The following is a 22,649-nucleotide window of genomic DNA, read 5'->3' as shown; positions in this document are numbered from 1 at the left end:
AATTGGGAAGTAACAATGAACTGGTCTGCACTGCATTAATGACAATAACAACTTAATACGCTCTTACAATCTTTATTTTAATAACCTGTTATTATAATTCTTATAGATTTAAGGAAATATAATAAACATATTGGTAATTTAAAGGGCTAAACTTGCAATTAATGAGTATAACATCAAAACACCATGGTATCTGTCATGCATTACAATAAATTTTCCACTGAGTTGAGGGAAAACAATTTGCAATAGCTTCTGAGGTAGTTATTTTCTGTAAGGACTAAGATTCTGAAACATAGTCTTCTTAATTCGCACACTGAAACACCAATAGAAAACAAAGAATTAATTGGGACTGCGACAAAAATGAAGTCTATATGAAGTACTATACTGTAAAGGACTTACTCCCGCATGCCAGTAGTGCCCACAGAAAAGAGATGACCATTTTGATTAGTACGCTAAAATCGAAACAAAATTTGCTTTTACCAGTCTAAAATAAGATGAATCAGGAAGCTCACAGCAGTTTAGAAACTCACCGCGGGTGGATGCGGCATTGCTTCATCAAGCTCATCCTCATCCTCAGAATCGATATTCCCCACATTTGGAATGTTAGAGATTTTGCGTACAGCATGTTTCAAGCTGGAAATAGAGAAAACTTTCATTTCCACGTCTCCTGACAAAAGGTAAAATCTACATGAGCTTCACATACCCATTGCCATTCTGATGAGGTATGCTGTCTGTTTCAGAGGTCTGATCTTCACTTAAAAGCTGAAAAGTGGTGTCATAAACAGATTAATTTGAGCAAATATGGGTAAGAAGATGAAGGTAGTCCTCCTGTATGAAGGGTACTCACACCACCCACCGATGACCAGTAATGGCCATATTGAGCCAAAGGAACAGCATGGTGGCTCATGATCCACTGCTCTGTGCTGAAATAAATATTGTAGTAATTTTAAAAAAATCTTTTTTCAATGGAATTTAGGATGAAAAAAATCCTTACCTTCCAATATTGTACTAAAACCTCCCCTCAATTCATATGATTAAGCTTTGTACAGTAATGGGTGAAATTACTTTGAGATGAATCAGTTAGTACATAAAAATTATTCATGTTAAAAGAAAGTAACCCTGATTGATAGTATTATTAATTTGGTTTGTTTCTTGACATGAGCAGGTTAGAGAATAACATTGTTGTGGAGATAGAGAAAAGCTAGAGTTAAATAAGTTAACTAAAGTGTTTATTTATTACAAGTTAAAAAATACAAATAACAAAGCTACAGCAACAATCAAATTGGAATTGAGAAACAAGGAATGTATGGTTCAGTCCAAAGGACATAAAATTGAATCAAATCCAAGACAACAGGAGATAAAGTAAGAACTAGACATGCTCTTTTCTCACCAACGGAATAAAGAAGAAAAGAAAAGATTAGAATCATGGAAAAAGAGAACAGCATCCAGTAAATGGAATGCTCAAGCATGAGATAAGGGAAGGGTACCCCTGTCTCATGTCGTCGATTTCCCAGTTCCTACATTTCAATTTCTTTTGATTTTGTCAATGGCAAAGGAGCATTAATTTAACTATACAAACAGCTACAGGATACTACAAAACCAGCCTGCTCTGATAACAGCACCATAAAATTTCAACTGTTATATAATTTAAGAGTCAACAGAAACTAACACTGGAGGATAAAGACTTCAATAAATGACCCAATTCTTTTTGCCATTGAGAGATTTCTTATTGCTACAAAACGTTGCAGGCATTCTGGTTTGGATTGAAGATAAACCAAAATAGATCACAGCCTGAGAAAATGAAGCATCTAATGCTCTGAGCACACGATTTTTCAAATGTTTTCAAACAGAATTTAAACATGCATTATTATCTAGAAAGGTTCCAGTACATTGAAACATTGACAGATGTGACTTTAACATCTTTGGTATAAGTATTTTTGTAAATAAATTAAAGTAAGTACTTTGGCCTCTATAATAAAGATTAGGTCATCCACAGATTAACAAATGAGAAATAAATAGGAACATGTTAATGTAGTTAAAAGGAATATGCCATTAATAAATATGATGGCATTTAGTAAACAGAATGTTTCGTTGAGTTAAATATCTTGAGAACATCTATCAACATAAGCACATTGTAATGGTCTAAAAACTTCAGAGACAAATACTGACATTCAACTATCAAATTTAATGTAAAAGGAGATCAGAAAAGTAGAAAATAAGTAAGCAAAGTATCTTTGGAACTGCTTGGCAATGTTATGATTGTCAACCTTCCAAGAAAAGCTGCCATGAACTTTAAAAAAAATCTTCTCAGTAGCACAGCTAGTGCAAGACTAGTAATATAGTCGTCAATCAACACACACTTATTAAGGTGCAAAGAGAAAAAATAAAAATAAAACAAACTTAGCACCTTCATAGCAGTTTGCAGATCAGCAAGACTTAGGTCTAAGGCACATACAAAACCATGTCAAAATATACCTCACTATTTTTGAGGATTGATACTGGTCAAATTCATGATGAATGATTACATAGAACCTTCACCGTACAATACAATGAGAGTTGCAACCTCCTGATAGCATTGGAATTGAACTGTATACCCTCTTGCCACAGGCAATAAACAATAATCACATAACTGTTCATACCATTAAACAATAAAAATCAAGAGAAGTCATTGCACAAATGTGCGAGTCACAACATGTATCTTGAAAAATCTTTGTGAAGAATCACAGAAAAGCACTTAAAAAGGGGTATATAACAAGTTTTAAGCTAGGGTATTGAGAGCTGAAGAGGGTGAACAAATGATCTCTAATGCACCATCTTAAATTTATGCAATAAATTTAAAAAAATGGTTAAATAAATTATTCCAATATGAATGAAATCTGCAACTGAGTGCAACTTGTGCAATGTGAGAAGTGTTACAGCAAATTTTTAAATTCTCATTGATACAATTTCTACCAAAGATGCGTGTGATGGAATTTCAGATCCAGTTTACCAGGGACTTCTTCAGGAGTCACTCCATTCGGACCATCACCAGCACCATCGGGTAAGTCACCTTGATTTATAGGTGACACATCAGCAACTGGAGAAATTGAAGATGGACCATTTAGCTTCTGAGGGAGAGAAGATGGACGTATCTGACTTTGCGGCTCCTGTCCATTTGTTTCTTCGCTGGCTGGTGAATCGCTTGAACTTGTTTTGGCAGGAGTAGATTGGTGATTAGTAGCATGAGAACCTTGTCTGTAAGTATTCAAAGGTGTTATTCCCAGTAGAGCAAATTATAATTCCACCTGAACCATGTTATAATGAAGCAATTATGAAAAGAAGCAATAAGTTAACATGACAAGTTGTCCATAGACAACATAAATTTAGCCGGTCAGTGGATGCATTATATCATCCAACACCTTAGTTCACGATCCAGAAATGCGATCACTCATGCTTCAGTAAAGATAGTTAGTCAATGGCATTATAAAAATGTAACAAACCTTGAGCCATTCTGGGCACCCTTGTATTGGTCTTGCATATACTGAAAGGGAAAAAAGTGCAAAGTTACTTAGACACCATATATATTTTTAAAAAAATATATATAAGACATATTTTCAATGCAAGGTTACAATCTGACTTACCTCAGCCATAACACTTCCAGCCTTCTTTGCAGAGTGTCTTCCATATGTGGGCATGGGCGTCATCTCCCCTGAGCGGGACATTGCTTTCACACTTTGGACTGGGTTCCTACTTGTTTTGGAGTTTGAAGAGAAACCTGATGATCCTCTTGCTTTGTCTGGTCAAAAAAACATAAATAACTTAAATTGAAAAAAAAAAAAAAAAAACATAGAGAAAGAAAGACAAGACTTTGTGAATTATTTACCAGATCGTCCATCAAAAAAGCTGTCATAGACAACAAAGCTGTTGGTCTGAGGAATTATGCTGTCTAAGCCATAATGCTTGCACATGAAGGAAAGAAATATTTCCGATGGTTGATCCAAGGCCAAATGATGTGGGTTTGCTTGTTGGTCCTAGACATTCATGGACAATTCAGTTTAATGTTGACAAAACACACACAAGCTCATTAAGAATTTGAAGGTACCTTCAGCATGTATTCGAACAGAGCCCTGCCATTGCCTGATCTCTGTTTCGATTCATGCACATAGAAGTCCAAAACACAAAGTGGATCCATCTCCCACTGAGAACCACTTAGATCGTAGACAAACAATTTTTTGCGACCAACTTTCAGTATGCCGACAACTGTTCCATGTCCCCTAAAAAAACAAATTTAATGTAAAACATAAAAACCAGCAATAATTATGAAGAAAAGGGAAGGGAAGGAACATACTTGTTACCCTCAGGGTCTGTCAAAATATACACAACATGATCAGTATTCCTCAATTTGGCTGCACTGGTAATGGCGACTGGGAGACCCTGGGCTTTTGCAGACACAACACCCATTTTGTCCAGCACCGTTGATATCTTGGCAACCACATCACTGCAAATACAAAAATATAATCACGACCTACATAGAAAAACAAAAGCAATAACTGCTACAGGCTACACGTTTATATTTCCATCAAATGTTCCACTTCCTGTTGGCAAAGAAAAATTTAAACTTTATTCATTTGTGTTAAATCAGGTAAAAGCCAAAGTTTCCTTCAGCCCGGGGAACGCAATGAATGCTAAATTGTTCCAGCCTGCACCAGGTGCGCACTGGCGCCTGGCGTGCACTTGGCGCGCACGTTCGCATGCCCAACCAGCCGTCCCGTCAACGGGGGCATGGCACCATGACATCTGCCCTGATTTTGGGGAAAGGGTTCAACAATAGGGCACGAGTTGAGTTCAATTTAAGGCAAATGGCCCACTTACGGGTGAGTGTTTGCCATGTCCGCAGCATTCCACCAAGCCGGCTCAGATAAGGCCAATAAAACCCACTTTTAAGATATTCCTCCCAACGTGTGGGAGGATTTCGCAACAACCTCATTTCGAAGGTGTGCTGCAACCGAAGACGACGAAACTAATATTACTTACCCGTCCCCTCTTCGGTCGGGCAAATGATTTTCCGGAAGCAAATTGTTCTTGACTTTCACCAATTTCTCCTTAAATAACGCGTTAACACTGAAATTAAACTCCATGTTGACAGATGCTCACAGATGTGCCGACAATCCTACGCTTCTTCTGTTCTGTCAGTTTCGTTTTGTTGTCCTTGTTTTGATGTTGTTGTTTGCTATCGATCTATCTCGTCGACTGTTCGACTCAATTCGATTCGATTGAGATCGAAGTGTTTGGTTCGATACTTAGTCTGCTTTCCTGCTCCTGCTCCGAGTTTCACTTGCATTTTCTTTCTGCAGCTGTTTATATTTTCACGAAAGAAGATTGTGCAATCTTAATTTATCAGGGAAACACATCTAAGCTGGTGCTGTGGTTTGTCATTGGTTCTTCAACATGTCAGAGCCTAGAAAACCGAAACTGATTGTTTTTGATCTTGGTTAGACCTGTGATCTTAGTTTCAAAACATAATTATTTCAGGAGAGTATTTTTTAATAAAATCTTGATACACCATTTCTTTTTCTTTCAGATTATACATTGTGGCCTTTTTGGATAGATACTCATATTACGCCTCCATGTCATCAAAAGAAGTGAGTTTGCATGCAGCCTAGCTTGACAGAGGCACAGTTCTGTTCTTAATAATCTGACACTTTATAAAATTTATTTTCCAGTGGCAAAATATATGACATGCGAAACCAATTAGTGAAGCCCTTTCCAGAGGTCCCAGAAATACTTTCTGATTTGCATAAGCAAGGGTTTGAACTAGCTATTGCATCCAGGACAAGTGAAATTCAAGGAGCTAATCAACTGGTCAAACTGTTGAATTGGGATAAGTACTTCAAGTACAAAGAAATTTACCCTGGATGTAAGGTGAAACACTTTTCAAAGTTCTGTGAAGCTTCAGGGTACAAACATGAAGACATGTTGTTCTTTGACGATGAGCAGCGCAACATCCGAGACCTCTCTGAGAAAGGAGTTACTTGTATACTCGTTCCAGGTGAGGGTGTAACAAAAAAATTGTTAGAGAAAGGTCTTCAGAAATTTTCCTCTAAAGGTTAGACTTACAGAGATTTAAACCCTACATTCCACTTTTCATTGTAAGAGAAAGTAAAGTTTGAAGCTGTGATAAATAAATAAAAAGTCATAATTTTGAACAAATTACTATTGTCAAGTCTTCTTTACAGTGAAATAAAATTGTGAAGGCGATAATGCAGGTGTTGAGTTTTGGTTTGATGCAATTATTTCCTTATTACCTTCAGTAGAACTAACTTTTTCAGCGTAAAAACTTTTCAGTGCGTCTAAATATATGTGACATTTTTCTTTTGCACTCTTATCATTTCCAACGGTTGAGAGAACATCAAATTTGATCTGATTGTGAAGACAGTTCAAGAGCTTTTTATCATCAAAGCTAAGGAAAGGGCATCCTCCATCAGATAGTGGACTAGATGACATATTCTGCCGAAACAAACATTAAGATTATATTGATGGACAAAGTACTTGAGAGTGTTAGAAATCTTATTGTTATACTGACTTGCACTTGTTGGCAACAAGGTGTATGATACTCCCGCCTGGAGCCCTCCAATCCATACATATGACGTAAACTGTAAACATATTTCCTGCCATCTTTTTGCCATGAGTGACTGCATGAAGTACAACTGCCGGTTGATTGAGCATATTCCTTGCTCCAAAATTCAATAGATTCCATTAGCGGCATCCCAATGTCCTTAACAAAATTAAACCAAATTCGCTTTAAAAATTAAAAACAGCAGATAATAGTAACAATAACAAACTCAAAATTACCATGAAATTATACCTTTAAAAATAAACTGTAATAAAAGCGGGAATAATGGGAAAGACGATGACGCTGTCTGAGAGTGATATGCATGTTTCGCATGCATGGAGGGAACAGCAAGCTTGTTTGGTCAACCTCATTGGCTCTCAAGGTGGAATACTTGGACATTGCATTGCTTGGAGCATTTTGGTTAAATTTTAGTTTTAGGACCCGAAACAGGTATCTTACTCGATCGTCATCCCACATGGACGTATAAGAGTTAGACGCCAGCAGCTGCTGCATTCCATGTTTTAAATGTTCACCAAACAAACATCCGAGCAACTGGGACCACTTTCCACATGGTACTATCACTTTGCCTGCAGTCAAATCAACATCCCTTCGAACAATTAATGGGAGGCATAGTGTGAAAGGAACTGAAATGAAAACAGAAATCAGTTCGATTCAAGTTAAAATGGAAGAAACAATAAAAGTACCTACTTTACCTAGAACACAGTGGTCTTGACAGCTTAAGTCATGCTCATCAGTGAAAGTGTGACTTATAGCTTTGCTTTCGATCATGTCTTCACACAATTGCACAAAATGTTTCAGAAAAACTTGGTACTTAGGAAGTGGTTGACAATGAAATAAAATCTCCTTAACGTGGCGTCGAGCTATCCTGAGCTCTTTATCAATCTGATTGTGCTTAAGAAAACGCAACCTCTTGGTGAAGAGAATAGGCTCCGATTCTAACAGAAATTCCTCTAAACTTTTCAATTTTAATGCAACTAGTCTGAAAATAAAATGAGTTGTTATCAAGCAAGTAAAATACAGTTACTTTATTTTTGATGAATTCAACCATGCCCTGTAATTGTTTTTACCTCAGCATGAAATGTCCTGTCCTGTCAAGAGCAGACCCATCAATGAGGTACTCAAATTTGAAATGATCATGGCATTCTGAAATGTCAGTCGATTCCCTGACAAAATCTAAGTAACTGATCCTCTCTTCTACACATTCTTGAAGTTTATGTAGTGGAATATTCCCTCTTGGAGGCTTGAAATAAAAAGTCATCCTGTTTAAGTTTCTCTCAGACTCAACAAGACATATTTTTCATATGTCAGAATTTTTCATACTGTAGTACTGTCATTCTGTTTGTTTGTAAATATTCGAAACACGTGTGTGTTATAAAGCTGAGAAAATGGGTAAAACGGGAAATAAACGACAGGCAAACGACGAAGAGTATGACGCTACTCCACCAGCAAAGCAAAAGCTCGCTCCTCATTTAAAAAATCAAGAGAAACGTTTAATTGTTATTCTGGAATCGGCTCAATTGGAGAGTGTCAAGGTGAGGTTATCTCTTGTAGTTCTGTGATAACCAGTACATTTATCTTTTGATTTCACATGTTTGCCTACTTAATGAATTTCTCTAAGAATATTGAACCCCAATTCAACGGAATGTATCGTCTGTGATCAATGAATCTGTGATCCTGCCATAGCTCTTGTTACTCTATGTTCTACTCTTCCTTGTCCAGATCGGCAATTCGTTTGAGCTCTTGAATTCAGATGATCATCTCAACATGTTACGCAAAAACAATCGGGAGCCTGTTCGCCCAGACATTGCACACCAGTGCCTCTTAATGTTGCTGGACAGCCCTCTGAACCGGGCTGGACTCCTCCAGGTATGCAGTGCAAGCTTCGAATCCTCTGCTTGTATTTTTAAGTCATCTGGTCACTAAGCCCTGTGTTTTACTTAAAGGTGTATATCCACACTGAGAAAAGGGTTCTTATAGAAGTAAACCCTCAGACCAGAATACCAAGGACCTTCAAACGATTTGCAAGTTTAATGGGTATGTGTAGCCTGTTCAATTTACACGATTTTTCATTTCAATAGCATGTTTTAAGGTGTGTTTATTTTTGTTTACTTTTACAGTTCAGCTCCTTCATAAATTCAGTGTCAGGGCAACAGATTCATCTATGAAACTTCTGAAGGTCATCAAGAATCCAGTCACTGATCACTTACCTGTAGGCTGCCGTAAAATTGCGTTTTCATATACTGCCACTAAAGTTGTAAATCCCCGAGAATTAGTACCACCAGAAGAGCCCATTGCTATAGTAATAGGGGCTATGGCTCATGGCAAGGTTTGCATCTCTAACTTATTCACTTTCTGAGGCTGAAATGTCATCGAATTTATATATTTTTCCATTTTACTTTCAGATAAAAGCAGACTATGCTGAAGAGTGGACATCCATTAGCAGCTACCCATTGTCTGGTGCATTGGCCTGTGCTAAAGTGTGTTCAGGATTTGAAGAAGTCTGGGGTGTGGTTTAGCCTAATGTGATATCATCCTTCTGCAAGATAGATTATAAGTTCCAATATTGACTAATAAACTTCATCAAAAGTTAATGTTGATGCCCTGCCCTCTCTCTAATATTGAGTAACAACAAACTGTGAGGGTGTGGTGTCGTTTCTTAACTCCACCCAGAATCAATAAAATATACTATTTCATTGCTTGGTAAGTTACATTTAATTCAACATAGCAACAGGCAAAATTAGACCATACCAAAAGAGTAGGAACAACAGGAAAACTTGAAATGCCCAGGAAACAAAAGAGTGAAAATCCACTTAATCTAGGCAGTTTAACAACAGGTGTGGCAAATTGTCATGGCTCAATAATTATCACAATTACCTTAATATTGAAGTGGGAGCAGATTAATGAGTGTGCCAGTACATGCAGACAGTAAGGGTAAAGCACCAAAAATTAAACTTGCATCACCAGCCTAGATAATACTCGAGGTATAACAACAAAAACTAAAATATATGATATCATATATAATACCAATCAGTTTCATCATTCACAAAGTAGATGATAACATACAACTAAACGGTTGACGAATAACGCCAATAGACAGCACAAAATTTGTACTGTTACAGGAACACATAATCACCAGAAAAAGTGTGGTACAGAACATCATTCTGTAAATAAATTCATTAAACAATTTCATCCAGCAACTCACATAAATTTCATTAGACAACTTAACTAAGCAACTGAAATAACTTTCGTTACACAATTTCATAAAAACAACTCACATAAAGTTAGGGAGATAATTTCACTAGGTACCCTTCTTGAACCTCCTTTAAAATTCATTAGTGACATGGGACAGGTTCACAATAAAGATTGAACTTGACCCTCTTATGAGACCACTATCTTAAAATTCATTAGGCATTCTTGAAATGCAGTTCATTTAAAATTCATTAGATATTCTTAAACTGTAACTCAGTTAAAATAAATTTCATTATACATTCTTGAAACGCAACTCACTTAAAATCTATTTGACAAATAAAAAATTCATTAGACATTTTTTTAACTGCAACTCACTTAAAATTCATTTGAAAATCAAAACAAGTAATTCATTTTAAGCTTAATAGAAACAGAATTCACTCTAAAGCTTTATCTTATCGTAAAAATGACACATGTGACTTCTTGCTTCGAGACACAACCGCTGAAGCAGCAGCTGCAGCATTGGACGGTAAAGCCAAGAGTGACGTGGCCGCTTGTTTTTTAGGGATTGGTGGCATGTCTTTACCAATCAGATTTTCTTTCCCTTTCACTGAAGTGAAGGACCTCCTCCTGCTGAAGTCACCATCAGCCAATGTTTTATTGCCTTTGTGATACAACAGCATGGCATGGTTCTTGGCATTTTCAACATTTTCTCTACCATTTTCAAGAGATGATTTTGACTCTGATGATTGAGGCGTGCTTGACCTGCAGCTTGATTTTCTTCTGCGCCGAGCACTTCCTCCAAATGCATTTTTCCTCAAGACCACTTCACTTGGGAAGGGAAATTTTTCAGGCAAAGTATTAATTTTGTGGGGGCTTGATGGATGTTTGGCATCCAGAAGTGAGTCAACAGAAGCCCCTATTGATCTCGAATTATAAGCTGTGCTTGTGAATGTGTTTTGTCTCATGAGCTGTGCTTGTGCCGGTGACACATCAGTCTTGTTGTACAGGTCTTTAGTTTGGTGGCCTTTCAACACCGGCCGTTTGGACTCCAAATTTAAAGCATCTATTCTGCTTGTAGCTCTATGCAGTTCTTCACGATCATCAAACAAAACAGTAAGTTTCACAGAGGGACTGCTTGGCTGAGGCTTATCAGGCAAAGGTGACAAATCTGGACCAAGAGGGAAGTCAGAAGTTTCCGATATTGGAACATCAACAGTGATAGCTGGTCCAGTGTAACCAGGCAGATGCAAAATTTTCTGCTGCATTCTGGGCTTTGTTTCTGTATCAATTTGAGCCCGGTTACTTCGAATTGCCTCAGCTATTTTCGCAAAACTTGGCTTTGCGGGAATTTGAGGAGGGACACGGGGCTGCTTGGGATCATCAAAGTAAACATGGCGGCCCTGAAAGACTGCACTGTTTTCTGGCTTGGACACGAAGTTTGGAGGTCTTGGCACTTGTTTGGGGTCCATAAGGGCTGATGTAGGCATCACACTAGTGTCGCCAGCATCAGCACTGAAAGATTCATCGATTTCATTCCAAGCCTGAGGTTGAGGCCGAGGTACACTGGTAGGACCACAACGGTTTTCTTTACTGCGCTTTAGATACACCTGAGACAGGACACAAAGAAGACAACATATTGAAGTTTAAATTAAAGAAAATAAAACAATACAGATTAAGAAATTTTCTAACACCCACCTCTGCAAGAACCATTTTATCTCGGACTGCCCTCTCCATAAGAGCCAGTCTGTGTTCTCGGCGGTTCAAAGAGTGCTCTCTCTCATCCAATTCAAGCTCACGATGTCGGAGACTTGCCTCTTTGTCTCGTAAACTCTGGAGGCGAGCTAGCCACTCAGATTGAAACGCATCCTTGCTAACCTAGAGGTTTTAAAAATAATTTTTAATACATAAATATATGCATATTTTCCAAAAAAAAAAAAATTTTGATTTTATAATTGATTACTTACCCTCTCTGGGTCTCTATCCACAGGACTGGGAGGAGGTGCTCTGGAACTAACAACCACTGGTGGCGGAGGGGGAGGCCTCCTTGCAATCTTGCAAGAAATCCCACCATCAGACTCCACAGGAAGATTTGAAAGAATGACAGGATGACAGATCAAATCAAAAATAGATGGGCGTTGGTCTTGGTTAACTTGCAGCAAACTACTCAAAACTTTCTGCAAACTATCTGAGTAGTTGTGTGGAATCCGCTCATATCTAGAAACATATTGATAAGGTTTTATGAAAACAGAGGCATTTCAAAACTTGATAAGTACAGGTTGTGAGCATTGTCGTGCATTACCTCCCCTTGCTGACTTTGGAAGCTAGCTCTGTGATGTTATGAGCATGAAATGGGGGTTTTCTGGCACACAGCTCATAGACCAGACATCCTAGAGACCACACATCAGATTTACTATCATACATTTCACCCTTTAGCACCTCCTAAACAAAAGGAAAAAAATGAAAATCAATAAAATTTTAAATAAGTTCAACAAAAACATGTAAGTAGTAAAAATAAGTGCTGCAATTCTTACTGGGCTCATGTAAAACGGAGTTCCAACCATGGTTTCAATGCATCCTGGTTGATCAGCGTCGAGTTTACAAGCCAATCCAAAATCCCCTAATTTCACATTTCCACTGTCATCAAGGAAAACATTTGCTGGTTTAATATCCCGGTGCAAAATCACTGTACTACTAACCCATGAGTGGCATGTTTGAAGTGCACTTATCAGCTGATACAGAACCTTCCAGACAAATCGTTCTTCCACATACGTATTGTTTCTGAAATTAAAAAGAAGGAAATTGTACATAAATATTGTATTTGGTGCAGGTGAAGTGGTAAAGCAAGTGGTTCATACCTAACACAAGTTTTGATGACTGTAGCCAAATCGCCTCCAGGACAATACTCAATTAATATATAAAGTTGCTTGGTTTCTTTGCATACAATACGATCAAAGTACCGAACAATGTGGGGGTGACGTAGATCTCGCAAAAGACTGACTTCCGTGACCAAAAGCTGTAAAAATATTAAAATTTCAGTTGAGTTACTTGAGTTTTGTCTCATTAGGAATCTTGTCCGAAATAAGAATACCAAAACACAGACCTGTTTCTTCTCCTCAGAGAGACACCCATACTCAATAACCTTCCAGACAATAATCTCATGAGTGTGTCTGTTGCGGACCTTGTAGCAAGAGCCAAAGGAACCGCTGCCAATCAGTTCCAGCACATCAAAATCATTCAGTCTATACGTCATGTCTTCTGTTTACACTTTCATACCATAACCTGGACAAAGTGAATTCACATTAGATGTTTTGGAGTTAAAAAGCACCAATATATTATTGAGTTGCACTTTGAATGAAACCTATACATGGTGGCCTAAAGGCCCTGCTTGAGAACGCTTCAAATGACACCGAATTGTTTATTTTGATTTAAACTAACCGTTGCGTTGCGGTTTAAACCTCAACCGATTGCTTCACCGTAGTTCGAAAAACACTGATTTAGGTTGAACTGTGCGAAGGAAAATCACAACTGTTTCTGTGTTCTGCTTGTTTACACATTCCAGATTTGTTTGGCTTGGGCGCCGTTGGTCGTTTTTCATTCAAATTTAAATCTCATACTTTTCATACTTGTTTTGCTTTTGTTCTCGGCAGTACCACACCAACAAATGATATTTGACGACGTCTCTTCCCTCGTATTTATGTGAAATAATGACCAGGCCGAGGGAGGAAATAGGGTCTTTCTGACATTACAATAAGTATAATTGAGGTTTTCTCTTCGAGAACCGACAATAAAAGGCATTTATAGTTCTCCTGTTCTGATGAAGTTCGCAGAAGGTGTCCCTATGTTGGCTGCGTAGCAACCGCGCTATATTTAAGCCTTGGAAACTAACATCGGCTGCTATTTATCCTTCTTTGTAAATCTCGTTCGGTCAAGAACACTGAAAGAAGTGTGCACGTCTTGTTGACTTCCCTCTTCGTTCTAGGAATGATGTTAAAATGTAACGTCCGGTTTGGCTCATTCACTTCAGCGCTCGAATACTTTGTTATCGGTGGCTGAAATAAATGTATGGAGAGGTTAGAGAAGTTCCATATGTGCACCCATGGTACACCAGTTTTTAAACCTCAAGCTGTAAAAGATGATAGAGAAGTCACACTTCCAAAAAATCTCGCGACCGTAAGATTTTATAGATCCTAGAAATCTTAGAATGAAATATCACCTTCATTGTTTTCAAAATAATCTGTTGAAAGATTGACAGCTTGCACAGCTTTGAAAATGACTCTGTATTATTGTGGTTGGAATGGTTGTGGTCAAGTGAAAGGCCACCCCATTGTTATAAGTACACCTACTGTTGTAGCTGTCGATGGGTCCATAGAGAGTGTCTCATGTAGTTGGTCAGTTCTTTCCGTTGCTACAAGTGAGTAATTGTGTGTGTTTGTACAAATTCAATTTTTGCACCATCCATTTTGTTTAATGTGATCCTTTTATTGATACAGGAAAGTCATTAAGTATGACAGGGTTCGTAGGTAATCAACATGGCGTTTCCAAACAAATTACTCTTGGCGATGGCTCCAATGCAGTTCATGTGAGGCTAAGTAGAGAGGCGCCATTCTTCAAGTTTCAAATTTTGCATTTAAAATTTAAATTTTTTTTTTTGCTTTTACTTATTTTATTTCTAGGTATCCAGCTGTCTCAATCATTCATTGATAGTTAATGACAAAGGCAAATGCTTCGATTATAATTTGGAAACAGACACATTACGGCCACTTCCCAAATTTACGTCTGCAGAATACACTGATGAGGTAGTATTTATTATTTTCTTACAAGAATGTCCTCATGGTTGGAAAAGGTTTATCTTTTTCTGTTTTTTTTTTTTCTTCTCTTTTTTGTCTTGTCAGGAGGCTGATACTCTTGATGACACCATTGTCAGAGTAAGCTGCAGTGACTATAGCAACCTGGCACTTACAAAGTCAGGTAATGCACATCCGAAGCCCCCATTTCAGCCAAACTTCGCTTAGTAAATTTGGTATCAATCTCAATTTTTCCCTTTATTTTTTTTTTATTAATCTAATGAATGTTTACAGGAAAAGTGTTTACCATTCCATCACCGATTAGCTTGCCCAAACTAGTGGTGACCAATGTGTCTTGTGGCAATGAGCACTGTTTATTGGTTACTCAATGTGGATCGGTTTTCACTTGGGGAAATGGAAGGTAAGGTGTTTTTACTGTTGTGTTTTGTTCCTTCAAAATCTCTTTGCCTAATTTTATTCATTCAGTGACTCTTTTATATTGAAGCCGGGGACAACTTGGACACGGTGATTTGGAACCAGAGGAATCTCCTCGTATTGTTGATGCATTGGCAGGAGTTGCAGTTAGCCAAATTAGCGCAGGAGCATGGCATAGCGCCGTGGTGACCTCAAGCGGAGACCTGTACACATGGGGCTGGGGTAGTGATGGGCAGCTGGGTATCAAGGAAGAAGATGGTGAAGGGAATGAACATCCTGCAAGTAATATCAGATTTTTCTTTGCTTTGTTTGCTCTTACTTTAATTTCTTATGCTAAATAACAAACTTTTGCAGAAAGAAGAAAACAAAAAATAGATTCACAGCTATTAGTGGTAAAGTAATGGTACAATAAGAGAATCCCCTTATCCCCTCTTCGTTAGGTTCATATTTAAATGTATTTTCCCAACAGGTGGAAGAACGGGAAGAGAAGTTCAGGGGTACTGTTCAGGCATTCCCTTTGCCTGTGGAAACTCCAGCAGATGTAGAACAAGTCAGTTGTGGCAGTCGACACACATTAGTCCTCCTCGGTAAAATTTATTTGCCATGCATAAGTCCTTCAAGTTACAATTTTCCACTTTACTTTACTCCCTTTTTACAGTTGACGGGACCATATTTGGCTGTGGATGGAATGCCTACGGCCAGCTCGCTTGCTCCCCCGACGTGTGCACCAGAAGCCCTGAACTAAGAAAAATACTGCTGCCAGATTCGAACACAAGAATATCTAGAATACAGTGTGGAGGCTGGAGCTCTTGTTTTTTTTTGTAGCTGTTGTGGAAAATAAAATAAAACCTAAACACTGCCTTTTGAATGAGTTGTGTTTTTGTCCCCTGTGAATTCGAAACTGCCTTGAAGAGAAAGAAGTCTTGGCGGAGGCGGAGAGGGTGAATTAGCCGAGCCGTGCCAGACTCCCGACTGAAGCTGAAGGGATGGGGTTGGTTGGTAACGCCCGAGCACGCGCGCGTGTGTGTGTGCGTGTGTGGCGTGAAGGTGACGAGGCCTGGCGCACAATGGCCACAGCCTCGGCCACAGTCCTTTGAGCACCTTTGAGTCGTGAGACCAACTTACACGCCGGAAGGCTGCTGGGCCTGGGCTGCTCTCACTGGGGAAGATCCGCAGGTTGTCGCATTGTGTGATTGTGTGGCGTGCTCAGAGGACACCGTGAGGGTCACGCTGGGCGCTGAGCGTGCTGCCCGGAGCCTCGGCAGCCTGTTTGACGTGCGGCGCCTAGCGGCGCCACGCCTCGAAAGCACAAATAGGGGAAAGGGGGGTGAGGCGAGATCGCGAGTCGCGCGCATGGAGTTTCGCAGAAGCGGAGAGCGCTACCGCCCGGCAGGCAGGCCACCCAACCAACTGCGCGCACCACGTGGCCGCCTAGTGAGTAGGCAACCCAACTGGCTCCACCCCTCGCCGGCCGCGCTTTGGACCTAGGAACCGGCCGCGCCCCCGCCCCCCGTTTATATGTGTGTGTGTGTGTGTGTGTGTGTGTTTGAGAGAGAGAGAGGAGCAGCGAGTGGAGAGTGTTGGAAGATGATGGGCCGAGAAATGACACGGGCCTTTTCATCCCTCGAGTTGTCATCGCGCAGGTCCTCACAATCGCCTTCTCCTTCGCCCCCTCCCCCTCCGTCGCTCCGTCTCCTTCCTGACGGGCCCGCAGCGTCCGCAGCCAACCAGCCCCGGCGGGCCTTTATGGCATTATTCGTGCTCATAATCACTTGGTGGGCCGCGGTTTGGCCGCGTTGAAAGGAGGCTGCGATGCATGGCTACGTCCTTGTTGTGCCAACTCGCGGCCCTCCGCGGGGCCCCGCCAAGAAGGCCCCCCTCCCCAAAGCTTCATTCCATTCCACATCAACCCCTCACTACAGCAGTGATGGTTATATTGGCTTCGAGTTGTCAGGGGGAGCGCGCTGCGGCGGTGTGAGAACATTTTGGGGGTCGGCCAAGCGGATTCGAAGTCGCCCCTCTCCGTACCAGATTGGGCTTTGTTCGCACTGCCTGCACAAAAGCTGTTCTGAAAGCTGCTCGGAAAATTAAAAATAATGCAATCCAAATTTCGGGGGTGGGCGTATAATGTCGTTAGTTATAGCTCTCAGTGGCCTCCGAAAAAATGGAGTACAGTACGTAGTACGTAGCCACATTTTTTTTTGGCAACTTGGACACAACACAGCCGCCACGCGGGGCGAGGGGCGGGTCCCGATGCTCGCTCCGGCGCATGGACATTCAGAGCACAGAGACCATGCAGACCGGAGTGCCTCGAAACAACGGGCAACGGCCGCATGGACGTTCATGTCGAGTTATCAGAGCTGCCATTTGGACCCGACTTTTATTTCCCGTTTTGCTCGTCGGACGGATAGGCGGGGGGGGGGTCGACAATCGCCAAGGCCCGTCCGCGGCCCGTCCGTCGTGCGTCGAGGGTGGCGCTCGTTCGCTCGTTCGGCCGAAACCATTCGTCATTTTTGCGCGCGTTTAATTTCACGGTGGGCCCGGGGGAAGTGTGTGAGTGAGTGTGAGTGTGTGTGTGTGGGGGGGGGGGGCTTCGACGAGGTGGGCCATCCGGCAGGGCAGGGCGTGGTGACGGCTCCATGCGCCTCGCCAGCCTCGCCGCGCCGTGAAGCGTCGCGTCGCATCCCGCACATTCCCAAAACCGGTCCGGTCCGACAGTCCGACCCAGTGCGACGCGCCCCTCCCCCTCCCCCTCCCCCTCCCCCGTCCGCCGTTCGGCCCGGAGTGGCCTCGCCAACGAAAACGAAAACCAAGTGTACATGTTGCAGCGAAAACTGCATCGGCCCGACAAAAGGAAACAAAAAAAAACGTAAAATATATATGGTTCACTGGGTCAGGCCGAAAAAGCAGGAGGCATTATTTTGGGGTCCGGGTGGAGGGGGGAGAGAGAGGGGCCCGCTCGGACCGGGGAGCGGGGTACAAAACGAACATGACGCTTCGCTCGCCGAAACGAAATAAGGCGAGTAATAAAAATGCCGAGTGCAGTCTGCAAAAGTGCAAGTGCGGGCAAAAGCGGCCCGGCAGGCTGCACCGTCTGCCTGCATCGCCTGCATGCTGAGACAAAGGAGCGGGGTGCGTGGCGAAACCGCCAAAAAATAAGAAAGGCGATAAAAAACGAGGAAAGGGAAAAGAGCAGTTGCAGCGGCGGACCGAGTCACCTCACATCACTTTCGTTTTCAAGGACCTTCCTTCCTTGCGGTGTGCGAAACGCTGGCCCGGGCCGGACCGGGACCGGGCTGCATCCCGGCCCAGCCAGGCGCAGCCAGGCGTGTGATGCGCGAGGATGCAGTCCGCGTCTCTCTTCTCTCTCACGCCTCCCCAAAAGACGAGGGCATGGACGAGGCCGCGCGACGCAAAATGACGCAAACGACAAAACGCAAGCCGATCGCCGCCGCCAGCGAATTCCCTCCAAGCCCGTCGGCGTCGGTCCCAGCCATGTCCCAGCCATGTCCCAGCCGGGCCGGGGGGGGGGGGGGGGGGGGGGGGGCAGATAAGCCCAGGGTCCTCTGGCTGCCGCTGGCTGCCGCTGGCTGGGCCCGGGCGGTGGCCCCGCGATAGGAAGTAACGCGACACGCGGAGGGCTCGCGGGCTCGTCATCCAGTGAGTCATTCTGCTCAGCTATGTGCAACGCGAGCCCGGCCGGGCGCGGTGCGTATGGTGCATCAGCACGGCGGGGCGTAAGACGACGTTTCGGGTTCGGCCTCTTATCGCCCGGCGCGCTAACCCTTTCCCCCCACCCCTCTTTTTCGCGCGACGCTGCCGACGCTGCCGACGCTGCCGACGCCCCGTCCGGCCGTCTCCCTCCCCCCCTCCCCTCCCCGCCCCTGGCCGCTGCATCGCGCTGCACCGGGCCCGCCTCGCCGCCTTGGCCCTGCCCGCCCTGCCCGCCTGCATGCATCCATTACGTCACGTGTTTTCGCGTACCCCTTCCCGCCCCTCTCCCCCGCTCGCCCTCTCTCCTTTTTTCGGAGGGCCAGATGGCCTCGAGCCCGGCCAGCCCAGCCCAGCCCGGCCCGCCTGATGCTACGCCGTGTTGTACTGCACGGCGGGGCGGGGCGGGGCGCGGCGCGGCGGGGCGAGGGTCCCATCGCATTATGGCGGGGCCCCGGAACTCCAGCAGACTCCAGGAGCAGCAGGCCTGCAGGCTCTCCGGCTCGCTCCAGGACTCCAGGACTCCAGGACTCCAGGACTCCAGGCGGGAGGGCGTCGCGGCGGCGCGCGAAGGACGCCCAGCCCGCCCAGTAATGGCCCAGACTTCTCCACACTCCCGGGCGCGCCCTGTCGCCAAATTGCGTTCCAAATCGCATCCTCGCGGCTTCGGCGGGGGCGTGAAGTCAAAGCGTAGTTGAACCTGGTCCAGGCGGTCCAAGTGCGTGCTTGTTGCACGCCGGCCGGGCCCGGCGGCCGTGCCTGCCGCGCGGCGCGCTGTTCGACGCGCTGCCGCTGTCATGTCCTGTCGGGCGACACGTCAAGAGGCTTGACTCCATCTTCACGTTTGACTGCATCGCCTGCCCGCTCATGGACAGAGGGCGGCCGCTATGACCGCCCCGCCCGCCCGCTCCGAGGCGTCAGCGGCACCGTGTCCCGGCGCGTCCCACGGGGGCGCGTCCGTAAACCGAGCGCGGGGGTGGGGCGGAGTGAGAGAGAGCGCGGGGTGAGGTGAGAGAGGGAGAGAGAGAGAGAGAGAGAGAGAGAGAGAGAGAGAGAGAGAGAGAGAGAGAGAGAGAGAGAGAGAGAGAGAGAGAGCGCACGGCCCCTCGGACGCCGCCCCGGCCGTTAGCCCCTTGGTGCGGGAAATGGCGGGGGCCGTCCTTAAGGCCCCGCCACTGCGTCATGCTCTGGCCTCCGCCAAAAACGCAACAAAGCCGACGACTCTACTTACGGGATGAACCCTTCTGTCTCCCCCACCCCTTTCTCCGCGTCGCTCTATCCACTAGAACCCTTCCCTTCTTTGCGCCTTCTTCCCCTTGGCTCCGTCAACTCCCTCACCCACGCCACCCCCGACACTGTGCCTTGCACTGCGCAGCCCCCCCCCCCCCCCCCCGCCGCCTTCCGCGTCTCTTCTCGCGGCGGCCGGACTGACCAGGGTCATCAACACACGGCTTGTGTGGCCCGGGTGGCGCGGCGGGGCGGGGCGGGGCGGGGCCTCCATCCGGCTGATTGACACTTGCGACAGGACAATCATCCTCGTAATGTGGCCAAGTTTTCACCCCTGCCTGCCGGTGTGTGCGCCCTGCCCCTGCCGGAAGCTTCAGCCGTGTATGTGTTTGCGCGACTGTGCGTGTGTATTTGAAGGTGGATTGATTGCCTTGTACTTGCAGCCCCCACAGCATCGCCCGGCCAAATAAAGTAACGGACACCTGCATGACCGCCACCGCACTGCTCTGGTTCCGATCATTGGCGGCCTTCCGGTTCCGGTTTCCGATTGCTGCGTCGTGTGGGTGGCATCGTGGCATCGGTGGCATGCGATGATCTCGGCGCCGTCATGCAGCGCGTGTGCGACGCAGTGCGGCGCAGTGCGGCGACGCTCCACAGCCCTTGGACCACGTTTTTCACCGCCACCCGCCTGCCACGCCTGCCACGCCCTTCGACTGCACTTCGTACTCGTCGAAGGAAGGGCTTGCGGCGGGGAGGGGGTCACGCAACACCGCGCCGTCCATGGCCGCCAACCAAAAAGACCCCCAAGGGCCCTGCGGCCCTGAGGCCCTCCGGCCCGGCCAACTGCATGCGCAAAATTTTTCGTTCGTTTTGTGGCAGCTGCACCCGGTCCTTTCCTGTCCGGCCATGCACCGCCCTCCTCCCCCCTCCCCTGCCGGCTGCACTGGACGGCCCTCGGGCAGTTGCCTTGCTGCCGGCGTGCTGCACTGTGTGTGTGTGTATGTGTGTGTGTGGCGGGGAAGCTCCCAAAGTACCCAGTGACCCAAATACGGCGCGGGTCCTCTTCCCTTAACGGCCGTTGTGCTGAGTCCCCGCCACGCCACGCCACGCCACGTGTGGCGTACACACCAAGCCCTGATGCCGCGGCCGTGCGTGTCCGTTGCACCCTGCCTGCGCGTTGCGCGCTCGTGTGTGAGTGTGTTTGAGTGTGTTTTGCGACGCTTTCTCCGTTTTGCACATTTTACCGAAGCCGGCGGTTCGAGGCGCGTGGCCGTCCGAAACTAGCGGTGGCGCGGCGGTGCCCTGGCGGTGCCCTGGCGGTGCACGGGCGCTGCAGCAGGGGTGGCCTCCCCCCGCCCCTTTCCCTTCCCCCGGCCGGTCCCACCCCTCTCGCCGTTTGCTTTGATACCGCGTCGTGTATGCAACGCCAGGCTACGCCGGGCTACGCCAAGACGCTAGGGAGGGAAAGGCTGGATGGCCGGGTCGGCGATGCACAAAAGTGCATCCTGCCTGAGCGCTTGTGTATGCATGTGGGTTGCCAACAGGCCGGGCTGGGCTGGCTGGCTGGGCCATGCCGCCCTACCCCCGGCCGGCGAGCCTCCGAGCGAAGGGAGGGAGGGGAGCCGGCCAGCCCGCCAGCCCGCCCTTTACTTCCTGCAGCCCGTCCGCCGTCGAGGCCCTCCAGAGAGGGTCCTAGAGCTCCAGGCTGCATCACTCCAGGACTCCAGGCGTGCGTCGGCTTCTAAACGGGCCGCCACTCTGTCCTTGGCTTCCTCCCCGACCCGCTCGCTCTGTAGTCGATTTGCGAATTTCGACGCGGTCCTCTCGAACCCGTCCGCCTCCCCGCCGCTGCCGTCGACTCGGGGGTCGGCACCAGAGGGACCAGTCGGGGCTGGGACGCCAAGCGACGCCAAGCCGTTGTTTGCGCGGGCTCCAATTCTTGCCAAACATATCGGGGCGTTATCGTTTTCCGCTGCTTTCGTGCCGCCAAGGCGCAAAGCCCGGCGAGGCCCAAAGGGAGAGGAGTGCTCCCGCGGAATTACTGCAGTAATGGTTGTTGTGGGCGAGCGGGGCCGCGGCGTGGCTGCGACTACGGCGTGGCACCTCCTCGCCAGCTCCCCGCCATGGCCGCCATGGTCGCCATGGTCATGGGGGTACCCGCTCCGTTCAAAAGCGTCATTTCACTTCGCTGGTGCCTGGACGATACCCAGGGCGTGCCGGGGGCAGGGCGGGCTGGGGCGGGGCGCGGGCGCGGCGCGGCGGGTCTCGGGAGCGTTGCTAAGCACGGCGCGGGTGAGTTGGCCGCACTATACTATTCAGTTCGAAAGGGGTGGGGGCCATCAGGCCATCAGGACTTGCAGGAGGCGAGGCGCGGCGGGGGGAGCCAGAGGAGGGGCCCGCTTACCGTGGTAATTGTTTTCTTTATTGGCTCGAAGCGATGCAGAACACGGTGTGGGAAAGGTACGAGTGGTACGAGCCGGACTGCAGCGCTATTGCAGTCCCTGCCAAAGTCCTAGCGGTGCCGTTGCAGTGGATGCACTGTCAAAGCGCGCGCGCCCACCATTTTTTATTTGCGCGAAATGCATGCTTTCCGTTTTTCTTGAGGTTGTTTGTAGGAATTTGTGGGCGTGCTGCGTCGCCGCGCCGCCGCGCCTCGATGACCGTCCTGTTCGTTTCCGCCAAGGGCCGCCGGC

General features: G+C 46.0%; 6 protein-coding genes across 10 annotated transcripts; 3 read left to right on the top strand and 3 right to left on the bottom strand.

The window, feature by feature from the left end:
* Nucleotides 1–52: 52 nt before the first annotated feature.
* Nucleotides 53–5,269, bottom strand: LOC117654003 (alpha-tubulin N-acetyltransferase-like). Of its 2 annotated transcripts, XM_034400129.1 has the most exons (11): nt 5,011–5,149; nt 4,325–4,474; nt 4,079–4,250; nt 3,860–4,007; nt 3,618–3,772; nt 3,477–3,517; nt 845–920; nt 701–759; nt 528–630; nt 397–449; nt 53–310 (listed from the first exon to the last, which is right to left on the bottom strand). In XM_034400129.1, exons 1-11 carry the CDS (start codon nt 5,112–5,114, stop codon nt 259–261), a joined length of 1,113 nt encoding a protein of 370 aa, XP_034256020.1. In that variant the 5' UTR covers nt 5,115–5,149; the 3' UTR covers nt 53–258. The 2 variants fall into 2 exon arrangements, with proteins under 2 accessions (XP_034256020.1, XP_034256021.1); XM_034400130.1 differs by lacking the exons at nt 53–310; nt 397–449; nt 528–630; nt 701–759; nt 845–920 and adding an exon at nt 1,205–3,231 and having other exon boundaries at nt 5,011–5,269.
* A 58-nt stretch (nt 5,270–5,327) lies between these two features.
* On the top strand, nt 5,328–6,241 carry LOC117654006 (magnesium-dependent phosphatase 1-like). The gene is made up of 3 exons (XM_034400133.1): nt 5,328–5,467; nt 5,558–5,618; nt 5,700–6,241. Exons 1-3 carry the CDS (start codon nt 5,425–5,427, stop codon nt 6,085–6,087), a joined length of 492 nt encoding a protein of 163 aa, XP_034256024.1. The 5' UTR covers nt 5,328–5,424; the 3' UTR covers nt 6,088–6,241.
* Nucleotides 6,173–7,918, bottom strand: LOC117654001 (DNA primase large subunit-like). Of its 2 annotated transcripts, none has more exons than XM_034400123.1 (5): nt 7,678–7,918; nt 7,303–7,589; nt 6,842–7,233; nt 6,560–6,751; nt 6,173–6,483 (listed from the first exon to the last, which is right to left on the bottom strand). In XM_034400123.1, exons 1-5 carry the CDS (start codon nt 7,866–7,868, stop codon nt 6,196–6,198), a joined length of 1,350 nt encoding a protein of 449 aa, XP_034256014.1. In that variant the 5' UTR covers nt 7,869–7,918; the 3' UTR covers nt 6,173–6,195. The 2 variants fall into 2 exon arrangements, with proteins under 2 accessions (XP_034256014.1, XP_034256015.1); XM_034400124.1 differs by having other exon boundaries at nt 6,842–7,176.
* A 3-nt stretch (nt 7,919–7,921) lies between these two features.
* LOC117654005 (ribosomal RNA small subunit methyltransferase NEP1) lies at nt 7,922–9,201 on the top strand. The gene is made up of 5 exons (XM_034400132.1): nt 7,922–8,142; nt 8,330–8,476; nt 8,554–8,644; nt 8,728–8,936; nt 9,013–9,201. The coding sequence occupies exons 1-5, from the start codon at nt 7,996–7,998 to the stop codon at nt 9,124–9,126; spliced, it is 708 nt and encodes a 235-aa protein (XP_034256023.1). The 5' UTR covers nt 7,922–7,995; the 3' UTR covers nt 9,127–9,201.
* Nucleotides 9,202–9,298: 97 nt separating this feature from the next.
* LOC117654000 (serine/threonine-protein kinase BRSK2-like) lies at nt 9,299–13,435 on the bottom strand. Its single transcript, XM_034400122.1, has 8 exons — nt 13,235–13,435; nt 12,900–13,078; nt 12,655–12,812; nt 12,331–12,577; nt 12,099–12,238; nt 11,764–12,013; nt 11,495–11,674; nt 9,299–11,406 (listed from the first exon to the last, which is right to left on the bottom strand). Exons 2-8 carry the CDS (start codon nt 13,047–13,049, stop codon nt 10,252–10,254), a joined length of 2,280 nt encoding a protein of 759 aa, XP_034256013.1. The 5' UTR covers nt 13,050–13,078; nt 13,235–13,435; the 3' UTR covers nt 9,299–10,251.
* Nucleotides 13,436–13,648: 213 nt separating this feature from the next.
* On the top strand, nt 13,649–15,886 carry LOC117654002 (RCC1 domain-containing protein 1). Of its 3 annotated transcripts, none has more exons than XM_034400127.1 (10): nt 13,649–13,969; nt 14,052–14,210; nt 14,290–14,378; nt 14,473–14,595; nt 14,692–14,767; nt 14,878–15,004; nt 15,089–15,300; nt 15,373–15,410; nt 15,488–15,605; nt 15,677–15,886. In XM_034400127.1, exons 2-10 carry the CDS (start codon nt 14,069–14,071, stop codon nt 15,841–15,843), a joined length of 1,092 nt encoding a protein of 363 aa, XP_034256018.1. In that variant the 5' UTR covers nt 13,649–13,969; nt 14,052–14,068; the 3' UTR covers nt 15,844–15,886. The 3 variants fall into 3 exon arrangements, with proteins under 3 accessions (XP_034256018.1, XP_034256016.1, XP_034256019.1); XM_034400125.1 differs by having other exon boundaries at nt 14,044–14,210; XM_034400128.1 differs by having other exon boundaries at nt 13,697–13,709; nt 14,044–14,210.
* Nucleotides 15,887–22,649: the final 6,763 nt, after the last annotated feature.

The sequence above is a fragment of the Thrips palmi genome, unplaced genomic scaffold, assembly GCF_012932325.1.
Source record: "Thrips palmi isolate BJ-2018 unplaced genomic scaffold, TpBJ-2018v1 HiC_scaffold_8, whole genome shotgun sequence".
Classification (NCBI taxonomy): Eukaryota; Metazoa; Arthropoda; class Insecta; order Thysanoptera; family Thripidae; genus Thrips; species Thrips palmi.
This window is presented reverse-complemented; position numbering and strand designations above follow the sequence as displayed.